The sequence below is a fragment of the Mus musculus genome, chromosome 4 (assembly GCF_000001635.26).
Source record: "Mus musculus strain C57BL/6J chromosome 4, GRCm38.p6 C57BL/6J".
In the NCBI taxonomy this organism is placed as follows: Eukaryota; Metazoa; Chordata; class Mammalia; order Rodentia; family Muridae; genus Mus; species Mus musculus.
In genome coordinates, this window is record NC_000070.6 from 82,996,002 (window position 1) to 83,017,973 (window position 21,972).

The window sequence follows — 21,972 nt, forward strand, 5'->3', positions numbered from 1 at the left end:
ACTCCACAGAGAAATAAAAGCATTCTCATTGTGCTGAAATCTGTTCATAACAAAGATATTATTAAGAACCCATTCCCAGACAGAATGGGAACCAGTTTTCAAAACAGTCACCAGTCACTGTATTCCAGCTTCCCTAAAGTCCTCCAGTGTCCTTGTGGCTGCAGCACACACAGACAGATGTACAAAGAATCAGAATAACAAGAAAAAGGTCTGCATGCCAAATGACTCCGTCAAAACCTAACCCTAGGATTCAGGCTCTGTAATCACACTTCACCAGGTGACATCTGACTTCCTTATGGCCTGAATTCTTGATCCTTCATATGCCCTGATCTCAGATTTTAGCTTAGTCTTCATTTTTCTTTCTTTGAGAATACCCAGTGTCATTTCTCAGTACCAAGAATTAATTGCATTGTTAGGGCTGGCCACTTTACGAAGTACAATAGTTTTGCGCAAGCTTTTAGGAAAAGACACTAAATGTTTGTTTGACAGGATGCCTTTTAAATGCTGATGTCAGGGAGAAGTGGAGATGCTGGGTGAAGAGGTGGGATGAACACACAATCTGAGCTAGAAAAAGTCACCCCTTGGTGTCGGCAGGAAATAGGCTCCAGGAGTTCCACTGCCCCACTATGGATCTTGAACTCTGCGGATGTTCCAGTCCCTAATATAAAATCTGCTGTATCTGCATAAAGCCTACCTGTTTCCCTTTTGTACACTTCAAATCTCCTCCACATTGTTTGCAATATCTAATATAATGCAACTGTAATGTAAATACTTATGGTTCATATGGCTTGGGGAATAAGGACAGGTTCAAAACAGAAGTAATTTTAAAATATTATCTACCATCAGTCTGTTGAATCATTGATGGAAAACACAATATACAGAGGGGGTGGGTCAAATGTGTTTAAGGGGAAAAAACAACAACAAAAATCTAAACCACGTGCTGCATGAACACAAGACAACTCTGTAGCCTTCCCACTCAGACTTTTCCCTAGTCCAGAAATATAAGACCAGCAAAGCAGGGCAAAGTGTTAAATATGTTCCTTCACAACAAATAAAAACATCCTGGGACCGGAGAGATGGTTCCCTGGTTAAGAGCACTTACTATTCTTACAGAGGACCTAGGCTCCTAAGAGCACTTACTGTTCTTATAGAAGTCTGAGATTCCATTCCCAGCATCTACATGACAGCTCACAACTGTCTATATCTCCAGATCTAAGAGATCTGGTGCTCTCTTCTGCCCCCCCCCCCAAGCACTTGAACATACACGTGCATAGTTTTGTGTGCACCTCACACAAATAAATAAAAGTAAATCATAATAAAAGAACCCATCCATTATGCAGAATAAATGTAGTGCCAGATCTATAGTTTAAACTGATTTGCCTGCTCAGATTGAAAAATAATTGTCCCAAGAGTTTTCATTAGCTTGGTCTCTCTTATAGAGAGGTGTGATACTTCTCTTCTTGTATATGAATAACATGATCTCTTAAATGTTTAACGAGAAAAAAAAAAGAAGCCTTGAGATCTTAACTTCTGTAAAGACAGTCTTCTAACCATGGCGTGATGTCCTAGCAACAGCTTCAACAGATGCACGGGAGATTTAGAAATAGGTCCTGCTGTCCGCTACCATTCTGAGCTACTAAATCAACCACCATCTCCTGTAAAAGCTTAACCCGGAAACACCAGGTATGATATACTGATGAAACAAGGGCTGACTACTTTAAAACGATTTGGCTTGTTAGAAAAAACAAAGAAGAATCAGACGAATTCACAGCTTTCTTTCTAATGCAGTCCGCGCAAAGGCGTCACTGACTTCACTAGGTTCCCAGCCTTGTGACGCCATCCTTTCAGATCCTTCCCTTCAGTATGTCCACATTAGCAAACAGGCGTACAGCTTGGTCTTTTGCACACTGGCTAATATCTGTGGCTGTAGCTTTCTAGGAACCCACTATAGCAATAGAACACAAGCTTTAAGCGGTCTTTGCTAGGGTCGAGAACTGCCAGAGCCCACATATATGCAACCTTTGAAGGTAACAGATATAAAATGACTGGTCACAATATTGTACGAAGTTCATGATCACTTCATTTCAATCGCTTCTTTTGAAATTTGACCGTTCCTCCTCACCACCGTTTCCTCGCAGAGTGCACACAGTCACAGCTGTCCATATGCTACACTGATTCCCATCTCTTAGAATTTCTTTGTGATGTTTGCTTCATCTTATTTCTGCTTACTGTAGACTTAAACTATATCCTCTACAGCCAGGCAGATCTGAGATCTTAAAAACAAGAAATGAATCCTTTTCTTTTTTTGAGTAGTTTCCAGGTGCTCAGTACTCTCCAAGTCACATGTCACTTTCCCACAGTGACTCTTAGGAGGCTTCCTTCTATAGTGTGCTTGGAATAAGTAGAGAGGACCAGAGGTTTATCTGTATCATTGGGAACAGGAGGAAAACTCAAGAAGTCTCACCCTTGGCTCTGTAATTTAAACACTGGCTTTAAAAAAAAAATGCTTTCTTGGGTGTTGAGAAGCAAGTAAATTTGTGAGGTTGTCTATGTAAGAATTCCATAGCTAAGTAACCTTAGAAACAGTTACTATGTAAAGACTTGAAAAGTGCTTTAGAAAAGTGCAGGCATAGTCGTGAGGGGTAGGGGTGGGGGTGGGGGCAGGGCATGCTTATTTTTGCTTAGTCCATTGCTTCTCAAACTTTGAATCTTGAAACCCATTTTCACATACTGCTAAATAACATCTCTTAGAGCTAACACTGCTGTGTACAACTTGAGCAAGATGTTCTGAACTGGTCTCTCACCTGTGGCACTGAGAGATTTGGAGGCTCATGGCTGTCCCACAGTACGAATTCAAAGGAATCTTCAAAGATTTCTCCACCAAAGTGACGATAGTAAATGATTCCACTGAACAGGTCTCTCTGCAGGAAGCCAGGGACAGGATACCCTAAGGAGACCACAAAGTACCATACAACTTAAGGTGTTGACGCACAGTGAAATTCTACTCACTTCTCAATGTCTTCTCTGCCTAGTGTGTTGCATATAGTTAAAGATTTGCATTAAATAACAGAACTTAGAGCAGTAATTAAAATTGCCCTATCTCAATGTGGAGATTAACCATGGAAAATATTTTTAAGGAATAGTTTTCATTTCAAAAAAAAATGCTGGGGAACACTTTTTATTTGATACACACTATCAAACTCTTGACACCAAAATGTAAGCAAGTATATTAATAAAATTATTTGAGTAACTATCTAGAATAAACCAAATATTTTTCTTCAGACTTATTTATTCTATTGCTGTCCTTGGCTAACTTAACTTTTAATAGCATGATGGTTATCTTGAGGTTTAGCACCGGAACCTTGGTCAATACATATTCAATATATGTCTTAAGCTTCTTTAATGGGAATTTATAAAATTAATTATACATATGTACATACATATATATAACTTTGCTTCATAAATGTGATGTCTACCCTTACACAAATTTGACCACATTACAAAGTTCTTTTAAAAACATTAAATTCACCGGGCGTGGTGGCACACACCTTTAATCCTAGCACTTGGGAGGCAGAGGCAGGTGGATTTCTGAGTTCGAGGCCAGCCTGGTCTACAGAGTGAGTTCCAGGACAGCCAGAGCTATACAGAGAAACCCTGTCTCAAAAAACAACAACAACAACAACAACAAAAACAACAACAAAAACATTAAAATCGGGGGCTGGAGAGATGGCTTAGTGTTTAAGAGCATTGACTGCTCTTCCAGGGGTCCTGAGCTCAATTCCCAACAACCACATAGTGGCTCACAACCATCTGTAATGGAATCCAATGCCCTCTTCTGGTGTGTCGGAAGACTGCTACAGTATACTTATATACATAAAATAAATAAATATTTTTTTAAAAAAAAGATTCAATTCCATTCAAACTGTTGTACCTGCCTAGATCTTACCTATCAGTCTTGGCCCTGGCTTCTTCATGATCTCCCCAGCCTGTGGAAACTTTGTGATATTAAAGAAGATGTAGTCATCACTGGAGTCCATATCTGAAGCTCTCAACATAGACCCTTGGATCAAGATGGTCTTCCCCTCTTCTAGTTCAATCACGACATTGGTGATGAGGAATGGGGGGCTGTCATCTTTAGGCAAGATGTTGATAGGAAACTTGTGGTGGCTGCTGTGGTGGCCATCGAATATCCTGAAAGCCACAAAGTCTTTGGTGGTATCACTGTCATCGTGATGATAGCGGACAACTCCAGCTTGAAGGTCAGTCACGGTGAAGAGAAATCCTTTCCCCTCTGATGGAGAGAGCAGAGAGGGTACTGAGTGGTCAAGGCAGGGAGCAGAGGCAGCCTCTGAGAAAGGAATCGCTGCATGACAGCAGGCTATGGGAAACACTGGCAATACAGATGCCCCTACACTCACCACGGGGTTATGCACCGTAAGCCATCATAAACTGGAAATGTTCTAAGTCAAACACATATACAATAGTCCTTATGACATCCTCAAAATATAAAAACAAAATAAACAAGCAAAAACAAAACCATAAGTCAAGGAGAGTCTGTAGCCTGTGCAGTTTAATGAGCACTAGGGTGCTGCATTTAGTGTTGGATACTACCTGTGTAGACTTGAGACAAGTATTTGATACCCTGTGAAACCGGGAAAATAATAGAGTTATAGCTTATTTTAGGTGTCAACTAAGAGATACCAGACAGTTATGGATGTAAGACAAAAATGCAGAGGCACAGTGAGCACTCTATGTCATCTATCTATCTATCTATCTATCTATCTATCTATCTATCTATCTATCTATCTATCTATTATCCATCCATCTACTTAAATTCTCTCTCTCTCTCTCTCTCTCTCTCTCTCTCTCTCTCTCTCTCTCTCTCTCTCTCTCTCTCTTTCTCTCTTTCTCTCTCTCTGAGTCACCTTCTCTCCACGCCCAGACTATGTGGGCCTTTGGACTCTCACCCACCTTGTTTCCCAGGGCTTTGATAGGACCGAGAATTATTTCATCAGCTATCCTAGTTCTCAAGCCCTGGAGCAGGACTGAATTACTCAATGGGCTTTTCTGTACATAAAGAGTAATTCTTTCCAGAAACAGATCATAGGGTTTCCCAGTCACCATAGACACACACACACACACACACACACACACACACACACACAGAGAGAGAGAGAGAGAGAGAGAGAGAGAGAGAGAAAGTCATCCTTATATATTTGTGTGCATGCTATTGTTTTTTCTTTGTTACTTAGGTCATGGCCATTGTGGCATCAAGCATAGGGAAGCAATCTTTCCAACTAGCAGCATCGGTACCAAATCGGAAACTATTAGAAGAGTAATCTCTTGGGCTCTGGCCTGAGCCTACTTAGTTGGAAATTCTGGAGATGGGACTCTGCAACCCATGCTTTACCCCAGGGTGAGCGCATGCTAAAGTTTGAAAGGCATCTCTCTAGCTCCTCCCACTCTGTTTTTTTTTTTGAGAAGAGTCTGTCACTGATATCTGGACCGCATGGATTTGGCTAAGCTGGTTGACTAGGAAGCCTTGGTGCTGGGATTTAAAGCATGCACCACCACACGGGACTTCTGGGCAGTTCTGAGGCTTAAGCAGTAAGCACATTACCAACTGCATTATCCCTAGTCCCATGATTTGCTTTTGAAGAGGCCCTGGGCTCAATTTTGAATTGGACAGGTCAATCATTTACCTCGTACTGTAAGCCGTCCATGCTGCAGGCCACCAATGGTGACCAACTGCACAGCACCAATGTCATCATTGTCAACGATCTGAAATTGTTCCCAAGTGATGGCCCGAGACTGCCCCTCTAGGAGATTCAAACCTGTAAGAAACACAGACACAAGTCCTATGAAGTTCTGTCCATCCAGCATATCTGTTTAAGGCTAATAATTTTTCACTCGTGAACTTATCTACAAGTTATATTTTTAAACACTTTTCATGAAAATTGAATATTACTTGTGATTTTAGTAAACTTTGCTCTAATTTCAGTCTGACAATTGATTCCTTAAGATGCATCCTTAACTACCTGAGACTAAATACTGAAGGAAAGAGCAGAAGTTAGACCACGGGGGTCCCTAGTTTGAATGAATCCACAGGGAATTTGTCAACGACTCTATATGGTTTAAGTGGACAAGAGTCAGGAGGGGTTTTGCAAATGACTTATGGAGCAATTAGATTCCCATAGGGGAGGGAATGCATAGTGTTTCAATATCCTGATAAAGAACGACTGTACCTGGCAATGCTTAAGGATGCTAAATGTAGAATGCTTGATGCTTTGCAAAATTGAACATACATTAGTTTCAACTTTAATTAGAGATGGATCTATGCACTGAAACCTCTCCTCAGACTCAGTATGCCAGAGGAAAATTGTAGAGTTTCATTCACACTGGTAATAGGAAAAACAGAGACTCTGGATGACACCCTGTATCATCAAGCATTCTTAGCTCTCAGTAGAACTGGGACTGGACAGAAACTTCACCCTTTCCTGGTCCACCTCAAACTCTTCTCAAATACAGTGGTCACGTCTGCTTCATAGAGACACCAGAACAACTGAGAACCCACATATCTTACTGAAAAGTTGTGACCAGCTCAGCCGTATCACCTGCTGTAGCTTGGACTATGATTCATCACCTAAAGGCCCACATATTTTAGGCCTGCTCTCCAGGGTAGCAGTATGAGAGAGGTGATCATGGTTTTACAAGGCCTTGGGGCAGATCTTTAAGTCACCATGAGCCCTTGAAGGGGACTGTGGAGTGCAGCCTCTTCCTCTTCCTCTGTCTTGCTGCTTCTTGCCCATGAAGCTTCACTTCTCCACAAGCTCCTGCCAGCACGTGCTCTCTCATCAGAGCCCCAGAGTGACAGAGGCAACTAACCATGGGCCAGATGCTCTAGCTGTGCTAACCTTCTTCTTTATAAGTCAGTTGCCTTGGGTATTTGTTACAGAGACATCAGACTAATGCCCGCTGCTCTTCCTTTTCAGGACAAGATCCATAGATGATCTACCTTAAGGTCTGTTTCCTGAGTAAATTGGGCTAAGACATCTATAGCTGTAAAAAAAAAAAAAAAAAAACCCAACAGCAACAAGAAACAGACAGAAGTGAGAAGAGGGAGGGGGAGAGGAAGAGAGAAAGGGGGAGCCAGAAAGGGAGGGAAGGGGGCAAAGGGGAGGCTGAAGATAAAAGAAAGGCAAGCATATGCAAATGAGTTCCAGGAAGCCTGCTGGGTTCTTGAAGTGGTGCTGGGGACATGTGTACACACAACACAGCATATGTAAGGCATCATGGATATATCACAAGAGCATCCAAGAAGACTAGAGGACAATCAACACATCAAAATGCTAACAGAAATTCTATCTATATTATATGTAGTGGAAAAAAAAATGAAGAGTTATCCTATTTAGCATATTCTCTAACTTTTCAATAATAGCAGATACCAAACTCATAATATGTAAAACTTCATTTTAAAAGGGATTGTAATTTTTGCAGCAGCCAGAGCCAGACCTGCAGCTCCCTTGGTTTATCTGAGCATCATGTATCATACATACAGTTGATTCTGTCTCCTCACTAGAACACAGTAGCTGCACAAAGTAGCCTTGCTACTCAACTTTGGTTGACCAGGCCCTTCATTTCTCTCATTATCTCTCGAACAGCCAGGATCATAAGCTGAAGCAGAGACTTGAAATCGGACGTGAATGAGTCCCTCCTCCTAGCACAACCCCAGCACTGCTTGGAAGTACATTTTAAATGTCATTAATGTTATTAGTGAAAAGGAAAATTCATTTGCATTCCACATTTGCATCTCATCTAAATGTACAAATCACATTCCCGGTCTACTTAGAATTGAATGGCAGTGTAAAGCCCCCTCTATAAAGCTGCTTAAGTTCTTATTTACTTCTTTTGGTTTCCATGCAACCCAACCAAAACAGGACAGTGGATTCCAGGCTGCTCCTTGCTCCCATCCCTCTGCAAAATCTGAATTGGAGACCTTGACTTTCTGTCTTACTTTCAGTCAATATCACAAGAGCCACTTTCTCTCTTCATTCAGTTCAAAGGGGTCACTGTTCCGGCCTCTCTCCCAAAGAAGAAATATAGCCTGAAGACCCAAGGATGCTGGATTTCAGTTTCTCACCAGCTACCAGGAAAAAGAACAGAGCTAACAGTCTGCTGTTCTTGGTCTGTCGCTGTTTCTACTGCCTCATGGATGAAATGGAATAAAAGGAGTTTTCTGACCCACCCACTTCCTTGCATTTCCCTTCGGACCACACCCACACCTGTATTCCAAGACACCCGTGGTGCATTCGTGTCTGCTGTTCTGATGGAGATGTGGACAGTGATGGGGGCACTCCTCTCAAAGAAGAAGTCGTACACCTCCAGCTCCATCTGGAAACAAACAGATTCATATGAGCCACACATAGACATACACACACAGACACATATTTACCCACAAATATACAGACACACACTCACACACACATACACACATATACACACATGCACACACTGACTCATCAAAACCTCCATGTGAACGGGCTGTTATTTTATTATAGGAAGTAACTTATTTTGTGAGGTCACTCATTTCATTCCTAGGTATTACTTTTTGGTGTTTTTAATTCTTTAATTGATCATGATTGTATATATTTAGGGTATAGTATCACATAGACACTCATGCCTACACACTGTGCCCTAATCAGATCAGGGAAGTGTCATATCTGTACCATTATCTCTTGTATGTATCTTTTCCCAACGTTAGGAACATAAAAATCCTCTATACTAGCTATTTTGAAACATATACTTTAGTATTATTTATTTATTATTCCATGTGTATATGTATGTAAGAGCATGGTATATATATGTGTGTGTATATATATATATATATATATATATATAGATATATATACACACATATATATCACACATTAAATATATCACACACACATATATATGTGTATATATATGTATATGTATACATGTATATACATATATACACACACATACATACACATATATACATTATATACATATACATACATATACATATATATATACACACATCTATATATATATAGATATATAGATATATATAATATCTACACTTCAAAGGCACAAGTCTGAGTGTGCACAAGGTCAGAGGAGGATGGTTTGTGTTCTGCTCTATCTGCCTTATGTTCTTGGGCTAGGATTTCTTACTGAACCTGAAGCTAAGCTATCAGCCAGCAATCTCCTGTCTTCATCCTTTTTCCATGCCCCGCAGGACTATAACCCCTGTGTAGATTTCTGATTTCTCTGGACAACAGAGAGCTACAGCCACATGTAGTCCACCTAGATCTCAACATGGCAGCCGTGGGCTGGAACTGAAGCCATTTCTCAAGATAAAACACCTTCTTTTAATCGGCCACACCAGTGCCTCTTCAGGAAGCCCTGAAGGGTATTACATTGTGACTTGCAGAAATCAAGTCTCCTCTGAGAAAGTGACTATTTACTTTCAAATACTTTTTTGAAACCCACCAGGCTGGACACTTCTCTTCCCTTCCTTCTTACCGTGTAATGTCTCCTCTCAGGGTGGCTGCTGTTTGGTGGCTGGTAGGCAACTTGCATGTCACTGAGATCCTTCCAGGTGAATGAAGAGATGGGTCTGGTATGATCCAGCAGGTGGGTCACATAGCCCTGGAGTGGGGCTTTAGTGATGTTGAACACCAACAAGGGTTTCGGAGTCTCATCCTCCTCACAGTCCAGAACGGAGGTTGTCAGAGGGGTCAGTATGAACTGGTCCACCTCCAGAACAAACATGGCCATAAATGCAGCCCTTGGGACCTGGTTAGGAATGCCAACTCTGATATAGACAGGCAACCACGCACTCTCTGACTTTTGAAGGAGAGAAAAAATATAAAAGAGAGAGAATAGTGTGAATGAAGTTGTGGTATGCATGGTTAATGTCATGGCATGTACCGAAGCTGCAGACTGGAGGGCGCTCCATCTGAGACCACCAAGCTACATGTTAGAATCACCTGCTGACCACCAGGAACTACCCCCAAGTGTTCACTTAACTATTCCAAGGAGGGAATCAGAAAACTGCTACTTAGAGCTCCCAGTGAGTCCATTGCACACAAAAGGAATGGGAGCTCCTACTTTAATGTCAGGAAGAGCTGTGTGTGATTGTATCTTTAAATTTTATGTACTTGTTTTGGTGTGCATCTAGATAGATGCATCACATTCATGCAAGAGCCCATAGAGGTCAGAAAAGGGCATTGGATCCCCTGGAACAGGAGGGAGGAACTGGTTTTGAGCCACGGTGTGAGTGCTGGTTATCTACAAGAACAGAGTGTTCTTAACTGCTAACTATTGTTCCAGCCCCGTGATTGCTTCTTCAGAGACTGCTACTTGTGTGCTGTTAGACAAGTTCTATAATTCCTAAATGCCACGTTTCTCTCTCCTATAAAAGAAAATTCTAGACACGTATGTATTAAATAAAACCATGAAAATAAAGCAGCAGGCAATGCCTGGCACAGACACTACTAATCTCAGGCCATGCAGTTTCAAAGAAGCCAGGGAAAGGATAGGGAAGAAGGGTCTTCACTCTGAACTTGTGCAACTGAGGAGGATTGTCCATTTGGCCAACAGAACAAGGAAACAGCAAGTGAGGAAGCCAGAAGTGTGAGATCTTCTACATTCATAAAAGGACACCATGGCATGTGAGGCCTCAGTGAGGGTATGGGAAGAAGAAGCGGAGAGCATTGATCTTTGCTATTATGGGACTGATGTGACCCACTGTTGAGAGAAACAGGTTCAGTGAGCCAAGTCACATTTATCCCACACACCTGAATATTTCTAACCTGGTGTTAGAAAGGAATGTTCATGCAAGTTCTTCATTTTATCTAGGTGAACGACTGACAGATGATATCCTACACCAGTCCGAATTAAAGTTAAGAGAGAAAGAGAGAAAGGAAGGAAGGAAGGAAGGAAGGAAGGAAGGAAGGAAGGAAGGAAGGAAGGAAGATTTCAAAAGTAAGAAACATGTATGTGAATCTGTTGGTTCCAGACTCTGGAATACTCTCATTCATTAGAGGAATGTAGATATAATAAGAGAGATAAGAGATGACTTATCTGGAGAGTAGGGTGCTATGCTGACTCTCCAGCTAAGGCCCCCCCCAAACCTATGAAGGCTGAGGCTGGGGTAACGCCATGCCCCCTTGTCTCAGGTATCAGGAAAGAATGTTCCTGGTAGAGCCTTACAGGTGGGGCATGCACAGGGCTGCTTTAGGGCCAACCCCCAAGAAATCTAAATCGTCAGAAGTAGAAAAATGGTGGCTAATCCTCATTTAATATTTGGGATTCCAGAATTTCTACTTCAATGTTGGAATACCCTGAGGTTGAGGAGTTAGGAACATTCTTAGATTCTACTTGTCCTTCTGTATTTTGGCAAGAGACACATGAGTGTTCCCATGCCACATGGTGCAGAGGACTGCTGTGGGGTCATCCTGGATCCTGACCTAAGAGGACCATTCTTGACTAAACTGGAGAGATAAATCATATTCTACTGGCTGCAGAATTATTGCAGGTGGTGGCTCAAGTTAGGTAGGGGTGAACCCTCCCTTCTAAGACAGAGGGATAGGCTCTGAGCTGGAACTTTCCAGAGAAATTTCCAGGAAACTGCCCCTGAGACAACAAAGCAGCTTAAAACATCTGCCATGCTCAGAGAGCATGAAATCATATTCTATCCATTCCTGAGCAAGTAAGACCTCTCTCCCCACTACCCCACCCCTCTCAATGCCCCAGCCAAAGCACCAGCCCAAAGGTTCACAAACTAGCCAGCAACATCTGGAAGAAGAGCCATTTAAAATCGAATCAAAGGAGACAGCCCTCTTTTCCTCTATAGCGCCAAAGACGAGCAATATTCTGAGGTACCCCAGGGATCAAAGTATCTGCCCATGATGTGTTACTGGAAAACAACAGAAAAGACAAATTGTGGTTTTTAAGGGCTAGAACTGAACATTGAAAGCAATTAAGTGTAGAACTAAATCTTAATAAAAGTATTCTTTGAAATGTAAAAAAAAGAGATACAAATGTATATAGTACTTACTTACTTAAAAGATAGATGATGTAAGAAATAATAAAACACAATAGCTTTATGTTAGAAATGGTGTTGATAGGAGCCAGAAGAAAAGATAGATCAGACCAATCTTCATCAAACATATGAAGGACTCCAAAGAGCCCCTTACAATTCTGGACTTTAAATAATATTAACATAGGTTAAAGAACATTGGCTTGCTTTCCTGCAGAGCTGGGGATCAGATCCACACCGTGTGCGAGCTAGAAAAGCACCAGGGCACTAGGCGATTATTTCCAGCTTGTGGAATACGTTGTAAAATTAAATAAAACATGAAGTAGAAGAAAGGACTTTCAGATAGGCAAAAACAAGTTCATGAAATATACTGTACTGTACAGTATTCTGTAAGACATGTATGTGGGGTGTGTGTGTGTGTGTGTGTGTGTGTGTGTGTGTGTGTCTGTGTTACTGAGAATCAAATCCATGGCTTTGCGCATACTAGGAAGACATTTCCTTTGTAACTGACATTAACACATGAATAAGACGATGGGGAAAAATCCACATGTATCCATTATTACCATAAAATAATTTATATTTTCTTAATTAAAAAAGAAGAATCCTAAAATTTTGAGGAAATGCCTAGTAATATGGACCTCACAGAAGAGACTTGGGAGTCATAGGAAGATTGAAAGTAAAAGTGTAGCCCAAGTTTATGATGGAGAATGGGACCAGAGTGGCCACATTCATTTCATATCTTTGGAACCAAGGCGAGAAGCTTTGAAAAGGACAATGTGTACAGCTGAAATAGATAGACTACCCGAGACAAAAAATGCCTACAAGCAACATTATATTTAGTATTGTTCTGGTCAAACCAGTGTGGAGGAGAGCAGAAGTAAAGAGAATAATTACAGAAAAAAGAAAGGCCCAAATTATCATCATTAGTGAAGATATAATTATGGTCTTTGAAGCCCAGAGAATTGAAAATTTCTTAAAATAATTGAATTTAGGAAAGAAGCCAGATAAAAGAAAATTGCACCAAAAAGTTGCTCTCCTATTTATCATCAATAACCAATGAAAAGACATCATTCTGTTCCTGGTAGTTCCACAAGAACTTCTAGGGACTGGATTTAGTAAGCGCTCAACTCACACGGAGTAAGTTTCCTTTCCGTACACATGTACAATGGCATTTGTCGTAGGGAAGTGAGGTGCTCACTCTGAATAAGAAGACTCAGCATGGCAAAGTTTTGACATGCCAGCTCCTCCCTCTCCTCCTCAAAGAATGTTCAGTTTGAAGCTAGCATTGGTTTAAAACAATCTAGAGGATTTAAAAATCACCTATTTGACTATTTATCTGGAACCCCAAATTAGTCAAGAATGGCCAAGACAATTGTAAGGATGAAGAGTGTGAAGGCCATGAATCAGGTCACGAAGCAAGGGGGTTGGGGCGGGATTTAGAATGGGACTGTACCAGCAAAGAAAGAAGAATAGGAAACCAGAGAGCAGAAGGTTGGCCTATTGGTCTTTTTACACAACAGGAGGATTTTCAACAAAACAAGTTCATATTTTTATCAAATAGTTCTGCAAATTTTGGCTATATGGAGAAAAACTATTTCTTGCACTTCACTGCGAAATATAACTTAACCTTAGGTGTTACAAAGACAAAGATGAAGAGAATGCCATTTAAAGGCATAGAAGAAATTGGCCTGGGGGTGTTGCTCAGTGGGTAGAGCACTTGCCTAGCATACATGAGAGTCTCCATGCAATACCCAGGACTTATAACTAATTAATTAATTAATGAAAACTTCACAGATGAATTGATGCCATGAAACAAAATGAGCTCTGGGGCACACATCCCCAATGTGTGTCTCTGTATAAGACAAATGGTAATCAATAAAATCAGTTTTATTTACTTCCTCTATTCCCATGTTTTTAATATTTTCCTCAATGAACACACTGTCTTCCTATCTATAAGTGAATCTGTTTTGTAGCTTGTCAAATGACTATGTAGTAGGTTAAGGCTTAGAAAACGAAAAGGCTAATTTACACAGACAATGAAACTGACCTAGAAACAAAAATAAAGCCTTTGACACAGTGAGGGGACAATTATGAAAAATCAATCAGAAAGAAAAATATCAGATGTTTAAGTGGAAGTACGAAGGCATTGATAATAAAAGGGTTTCATGACAAACCAACCAGATAATATGTGCTAGTAACTACAAACCAGTTTTGAGTGTGTCAACCATGAAACAAGCATGTATAAACAGCAAGGCCATCACTGTGAAACAAGAGGCTGGCCCCTACTATTATGTCACACCTAGTTGACCACAGGTTCTTTTCATTCATAGCTATTTACACATGCTTAGCATGTACCAAGCTCTGTAGCAAGAACTTTATAAGGAGTGTCTCATTTAATCCCCTCAGCTACTTAGAGTTAGGTTCCAGTGGCCTCATTTAAGATGAAGAAAGTGAGGCATCAAATCCAAAATCAGATGGCTAGTAAAGCATATATACGAACCCAGGTAACCTGGGTACCAGCTCCCGTAACTATTAACGGCAGATGGGAAACCTGAGCTTTGAAAAGCTTCCTGGCTCATTTAGCTGATCAATTAGGCAAGATTCCCTCCAAGTTTCATTTCCAGACCTCAACTACAAACTTCTGTGGTCTTGTTTCATCATTTTCATCATTTCTAGGGAATCACCGATTCCTGGGTTTATTAGGAGAAATGCTAGTGGGAAGGCAGAGAGCACTGGAGGTCTTACCCACCGTCCCCTGCATTGTATCATACTGGCATAAATATGGGATGTGTCAGCAGGGTCACTGTTTCCCCAGCCTCCCAAACCAACTGTAGAATATGTGAACACTGGAGTAACATTCAAAATAGTTCATAAAGTTTCATCTACTTTTGATCATTGGTTCAATGGGAAAAGACACAGAGGAGGAGGGTGAGGAAAATGAAGACAAAGACAGATGGAGCCTTTGGGAAACCATCCCCTCGGCCTTCTGTCCTAAAGTCTGAATGAGCACAAATGAGACTTGGTCTGCTGCAGTCAACACACTAGGCTGCCTTGCCCTCTGTCCCCTGCGGCCTTACAGAGCAGATGCCTTCATGTCAGGGAGGAAAGGGGGAACACTAGAAAAGGGCAGAGCTGAAAGTTTTAGAGGGAAAAGAGGAAAAAGGAGAGACAGAGAGAGAGAAGACAGAGGACAGAAGAAGATGGGAGAAGGAGAAGAAGATGAGCTGAGGCCACGTGGCCTGAAGGAGCCGTAAGTAGCCAGGGATTTCATAGATGAGCAATAGAGCAGTGTAGGGTACATTTGCCCAATCTAGGCATGCAGCTTGTATTTATTATCAGTTGGGTTTTGTGGTCTTTGCGAGGGCACTTTTGGGGGGTTGTAGATTTACCGTTATAAACCTGATTGGTATATTACAAGTATCTAGTGTTATCATTTTAAAGGGCTAAGGGGGATCTGTGGTCGACTTTCTGCAGGCTACCCAAAGGGATGGCCTGGGAAGTGAGAGCAACTTGGCAGCAAGCTGGCCCCGGGGGTTGTCAAGACCACAGTTGCCAGTGCCTAGCTGGAGTCAGCGTGGATCATGGTTATTGTCTTGGTTTTTGGGTTGTTTTTGGTTTTGTTTTTGTTTTGTAAAACTACACACTACGTTTAGGCACAACCTACAAGCCAGAAGTTATGCCATCATCAGCACAGATACTCTTCTTCATAGACACCAGCATGGACACCCAAGAGAACTACTTTCTGACAATGAGCCAGGTAAGGACACCAACACACAACTCCAAACTTTACCTTGTATACGGTTTTGCTCCTTCTGTCGGTGAGATCCAACTGAATGGGGATGTAATCAATGTTGGGTGAAGGGGGCTGCATGTGTTGGTAGTGAAACCCCGTCAGCAGAAACTCCTCACAGCTCACTTTCAGACTTGCCACTTGCTTCAATTCCAGGGCACAGCTTCCATCTGGACACTTCAGTCCAGCCCCTAGCTCTAGAGAGCACAGCACTGTGTCAAGACATCTACTTGAACACAATGATTGTACTAACTCAGAATGCATCTTCCTGCCTTGGACTCGTCTTCACTCACTGCCCCAGGGCACTTGCACATGCACCATCCAATTATTCACCCACTAGACTGTCATTGTTCTGAAAGGTCATAAACTTCTTTACTAAAAAAAAAAAAAAACAAAACAAAACCCATTTGACCAGTTGTCTCATCAGGGTTCACCTACCAAAAGTTAGGCTGAGGGGAAAAAAGTTAAAGAGGGGCTCTGTGGTATTTGAATACCTCTGACAAACATGTCAGTGGCTCATTGTGGGCACTCACAGCTCAGCCACTGCTTCTGTTTACATTATACAGCCTCATGTGGATTATCCACCCACAGTAATCCCACCTCCTTGCCCCTGGTTGGTCTTTTTAGCAAATGCTTCCTTAATCCTTCTCTTGCCCCTTAAACAAACCGGTTCTGACATTTTGAACACAGAGCTATCCTTAAAAGACTCTGGCTGGGCAGTGGTGGCACACACCTTTAATCCCAGCACTTGGGAGGTAGAGGCAGGTGGATTTCTGAGTTCGAGGCCAGCCTGGTCTACAGTACAGAGTGAATTCCAGGACAGCCAGGGATGCACAGAGAAACCCTGTCTTGGAAAAAAAAAAAAAAAAAAAAAAAAAAAAAAAGACTGTCTGTCTCCTGTCTCTCCCAGCTGTATTTTCACTGTTGCTGAGGAGTGGTGCTCAGGGAGTCTCATTTCCCTACTACAAGAAACAGGTACTCTACTCCTTAACCCAATGGCTAGGCTAACAAAATGGACTGATGTTCAACTTCAGCTGTCTTTAGCTGGAAGCTTTTGTTCAAAATTCAAGGTAATACTGTGGCTATTTCTAGGTCTTCCCATGATCACTAGAACACTACTTACTCAGATAGCAAGTGTTCGAAATGTACAGTTTATATGTCTACCACGGGGAGTGCTGTAGAATATAGTAACCGAATGGATACTACAAGGGGCATTTCAGCCAACGTTCTGGATGTCAAGCCTGGCTGCTACCTACAGTCTTTACTAGAATACAACCCAATACTACTCAGAAAAGAGCACACTACTGCCCCCACTGCTGTCCATTGCTATAATCATAGATGGAAACCCATGAGCACCATAACGGGCCAAACTACTAAAGGAAAATACAAACCTCAACCCCAGATGTTTCTGATTCTGATTCCAAATCCACAGCCTTAACTAATCTATATTTTTCTTTTGTTTTGTTTTTTTAATGTGTTTTTAGTTTCATTTTCATTTTATTTGGTTTTTTTGGAAGTTAGGGTATTTTTTCCCCTCCACCATGTAGGCCTGGTGATCAAATTCAGGCCATCCAGTTTGGAGGCCAGTGCCCCCACCAAGTGAGCCATCCCACTAGCCTGTGTGTGTGCATGTGCGGGTGCATCTGTGTCTCTGTGTGTGCATGTGTCCAAAAGAACTTGTGCCTCAGTATGAGTTTGGAGGTCAGAGGACAATTTGAAGGAGTAGGTTCACTTCTTATACCATGTAGGTTACAGGCATTGAACTCAGGTCAGGCGTGGTAACGAGTGCCTTACCACTGAGCTACCTCACTAACCCTATAGCTTAGAGTTTTCAACAAGCTAAAAACTATATTTGTTAAGCAGAACTCTGTCTTTGTCAATAGAAAGATGAGAATTTAGACATTTTGTTCAGTTTTAGTAACGTCAACTACTAAGAGGTTACCTATACCTACCTGTCTCAGAGAAGAAGCTGTGTGGCTGATCTCCACGAGGCCCCTCTGACTTACGATTCACCACGACCAGCTTGCCGTGAGCTGGCAGCTGAGTCCTCAGTGGGTCTAGTCTGATGGTGCAATCCAGGCTGGCAGTCCTATCATAATCAAACTGGAGCAGGTTCTTATCAATGGCTTGCGATAAGCCATAGAATTCAGTCACTTCCAACACATTACTGCTCATACGGATGATGTTACAGTCTGGTTCCACAAGATAAACCCGCAAGAGAAAGGTTTCCATGAAGGTGTCTGTTTCAGTAAACCTGGAGAGAGAACAGGATAAAGGTCATGTTTATTGGTGCTCAGATTCTTCAGAGACTTGTACACTTATTGAAAAAGTTGCCCTCGTGAGCCAGATGTGGTGATGTATACTTCTAATCCCACCTGAAGCACTTTTTCCCAGAGTGTTAGCTCAAAGTCTGGGAGGCGAGAGCCAGGATCTTAACAGCATACCACCACGGCCTTACCATGCCCCTTCCATTCAGGCTCAGACAAAGGAGGACTTTCAGGGAATCCTGGATTTTTAATAAAACTCACTGATCAGTTTTATTACCAGTTTGAGAAAAGACTGGGATACATTTGAGGCTAGCCCAGGCAACTTAGCAAGACCTTATTTCAAAGAAAATCAAAACCAAAATAGAATAACAACAAAAATTGTCCTTGACAAACTGTGTACTTCAGATGGAATTTGGCTCCATTTTCTCCTCTATTTTTGGCCTCTCCTTGTTCCCGTGGCTTCATCTTCAGTTTTGTGCCAATGATTTGTGTTTTGTTTTATTTTGTTTTGTTTTGCCACTCCCTCCTTACCCGTCTCTCTTACAAACCCTGCTCTCAAATTCACCATCCATCCTAATATCTAATGACTGCTGAGACCTCAGAACCTCCCTTCTAGCACATGCATAATTTAAGAGCATGAAGGCTGAGATGAGTTTCAACTTAGGACTGAAGAAGTACTGAGTGTCATGATCTTTTCTCCTTCAGAAATGCCTATTGGGGTGTCCAGCTCAGCACTTGCTATGTAAACTGAATAAATACTTGTTATTGCCATAATACTTATGTTCTGGGCATTTTCACAGGCAACTGGTGAAGTGTTATCACGCTGTAGAAGCGAGAAAGGTGATAATAATGAGTGTGCCCTGACAACACAACTCTGAACTGATGAGTTTGTAATGTAGTCCAGCTGTGTTAATAAGGCCTTCACCAAATCATTGGACCCTGCAATAGGCATTGCCCACCCCTCTCACCAATGAGGAGACTGAGGCGCAGAACAGTTGGATAGCTTGACAAAGAAGCTGAAGAGGAGATTCAAGGAAAACAAACTGCTCCCTGGTCCCTTGCCTCTAGTCTTTCTGAATGCTCTATTACAAATGTCCTTAAAACCAAGTGCATGCCAGACCCTTTAGCCCTCCCTTGCACAGGCCCCTTCCCAACCTTCCTACATGCTAGAAAGTCAAAGTGTCTGGAAGCTGACAGGACTCGTCAGTTTCCCTAGCCTTTCCTGGCAAGTTCTTTGAACTTTATTTGGGTTTGGCTCTAAAGTTTGGAAAGATGAAACCCACCTTCACATTGATGTTGTAGTTTCTTAGGAAATCCCTTGGTGTCATGCCACTATTTGAGCACAGCGTTTTGTTTGTGACTTTTGTTTGGTGATTGCAACTGTAATCATTCCCCAGCTGCCCATCCTCCAGATTCTGGCAACCACTAATCTACTTTCTGTGTCTATGAATCTACCTATTAAGATATTTCATATAAGTGGAACCATATAATACTAGTTCTTTTTGTGGCTGGCTGCTCTCATTTGATGTAATGCTTTTAGAGTTAGTTTACGTTGCACAAGTCAGGACATCATTAGTTTTTGTGACTGAATAATATCCCATTGCATGGTTATACCATTGATCAATTCAATTAATTCAGCATTTTATCTATTATGAATAAGGTTTCAGGGTTAGCATTTTGTGCAAGCTTTTATATAAGCATAGGTTTTCACTTGTGTATATAGATGGGATGTGTTTTATAGGATTATATTATGAATCTATGTTTAATTTCATAATCAACTTTAAACATACTTGTATTATTTGACATCTAGAAGTGAAAAATATCGTGCTTCCTATAACTAAGCATCTGGCAATCAAACTGAAAAAATTCATCCAATCTTGTAATAAGTGTCCATCAGATTTTCATAAGGAACTTGTATTTGTGACTTTTGCCACATGAATGGGTTGAACTTTCAAGGTTAAGTAATGGGTTACAGTAAGAGAAACCTCTGCATATAAGCGGAGGAAAACATAATGTAGTTAATAATCTGTAGAAAGGCTCCAAGGAGGAAGAGACGAAAGAATCCGACTCTGGCTGCAATGGCTGCCTCACCCACTCGGATCTCCAACTGCTGCTGAGTACTTTTTTACTAGATTATAGTGACTCCTACAGGAAAGCATGTAGTGGTAGGAAATGCCCACGGAGTACACAGCATAACTATCTGGCAGAAATAAAATAAATTATAAGAAAGGGTTCTATGCCACTCACCTGTAAAGTCTAAGCTTCACAGAGTCTTCATCCAGAATTGGGCATCCATTGTGAACATACTTCACTTCGTTGGGAAGAAAATGGCAATCAAAGACCTAGTTCACAGGAACAAAAACATGTCTATGAAAAAGCCAGGGCAAAGTTTTATTCCTCCAGCTTTCTAGCCCTTCCAAAACATAATGTGCTAGCTGCTGGTGGTGACACACACGTGCAATCCCAGCACTTGGAAAGAAGATGCAGGAAGATCTTCAAGAGTTCAAACTCAGCTTGAACTACATAGTGAGTTCAAGGAAAGTGTCAATACAGAAGAAACAAACCAGAACTCATTAAAGGGAATGAGGATCTTTTATTCTGGAGCCATTGTGAGTGATTGTGGCTTGGTAACACAGAATTGAGTTATTCTAAAGCCCATGTTCCTCCACGGAAGCAGTTTTATGGAGTTTCGTCATTTTACAGAACAAAAAAGCCACTCAGTCAAGACAGGTTTAAAATACATTGGTGCTACATCAGAGGGTTGGTTATAGCAAGATGGCAGAAGGCTGTTTGCTTGGTTTTAGCCTCAGATGTTATCTGACGACAGCCATAGCTTTGGGGTTGGTAAAGCCAGTGGTCTGCTAAGTCGACAGATTTCGAAAGATTTTTTTTCTATTAGTCACAGGTTGCTAGTTCCCACAGGGAGGCAGGCAAGGAATGGCGATTTAATCTCTGGACTGACAACATCCAACCCCTCCACACCACTGAAGCTTTAATTAGTCAATCAGTCTTCACAGATACAGCTTCTTTCCAAGACTCTTGTTCATACCACCAGCCTGGGCTGTTTATATCAGTCTTCACAGATACAGCTTCTTTCCAAGACTCTTGTTCATACCACCAGCCTGGGCTGTTTATTGAGACTCTGTCTCAAAAAGAAAAGCATGGCGAGTGGGAGTCGGGTGGGAGGTGCCGATGTTCTATTAGTGATGTGGGTACAAGTATCTTTCTGCCACCATCGACCCCTTCTTTCCTACCCATGCGCCATCTTGTTTATAGTTGTATCTTGTTTGGTTGATGTCTAAATAATAACAATCCAAACAAGCAAATTAATGAATGCTACATCTCTAAATAAATAGATGTCTATAAATTATAATGCTTTATAAAAATCTGCTATTTATCAAAAAGACTATTTATCCTTTTCAGGAGCATATAGCAATTGAATTAAAGAGGTCTTTCTGGGTGTCTGGACAACACATTTACCCACACACAAACACATTGTTCTGTGTGGTTTTGTTCTGTCTTTCTTTTTCAAATAAATTCTTTATGTTCAAAGATGGAGACACAGTGGGTGTGTGCTGTTGAGTTGATGAGCGCCAAAGAAGATATGCAATTGTCTCTCACATGCTTGCAAATGACAACTTTGATGGTTATGGGGGGAAAAAAACAAATGGCAGATAAGGGTCAAAGAAAATTTGCTCTCCTTAAATGCAGTAACAATTAACCTTATCACCTCATAAAGAATCATTGAAGAAACGACTATTTTATATTAGGACCCTGGGTTTCTGTTTCATTGTGTTGTGTTTTTAAAACTTCCGATCCTCCCACTGCCTTGGTGGAAGTGGCAA

General features: G+C 41.4%; 1 protein-coding gene across 12 annotated transcripts in view; it reads right to left on the minus strand.

Moving 5' to 3' along the window:
• The window catches only part of Frem1 (Fras1 related extracellular matrix protein 1), a 154,587-nt gene that overhangs the window by 98,082 nt on the left and 34,533 nt on the right, over positions 1-21,972 (minus strand). For 10 of the 12 annotated variants that reach the window (XR_390326.4, NR_154662.1, XR_001784157.2 and 7 more), the window contains 8 exons: positions 20,375-20,469; positions 17,813-18,114; positions 15,861-16,057; positions 9,550-9,873; positions 8,283-8,391; positions 5,703-5,834; positions 3,947-4,291; positions 2,805-2,947 (listed from right to left, as the gene is read on the minus strand). Coding sequence is in view for 7 of the 12 variants with exons in the window: in XM_006538013.4 (XP_006538076.1) it covers positions 2,805-2,947; positions 3,947-4,291; positions 5,703-5,834; positions 8,283-8,391; positions 9,550-9,873; positions 15,861-16,057; positions 17,813-18,114; positions 20,375-20,469 (1,647 nt within the window). In the remaining 5 variants the exon portion in view is untranslated. Of the gene's footprint in view, positions 1-2,804; positions 2,948-3,946; positions 4,292-5,702; positions 5,835-8,282; positions 8,392-9,549; positions 9,874-15,860; positions 16,058-17,812; positions 18,115-20,374; positions 20,470-21,972 lie in introns of those variants that run through there. The other 2 variants (XM_030253616.1, XM_006538018.2) reach the window with 2 other exon arrangements.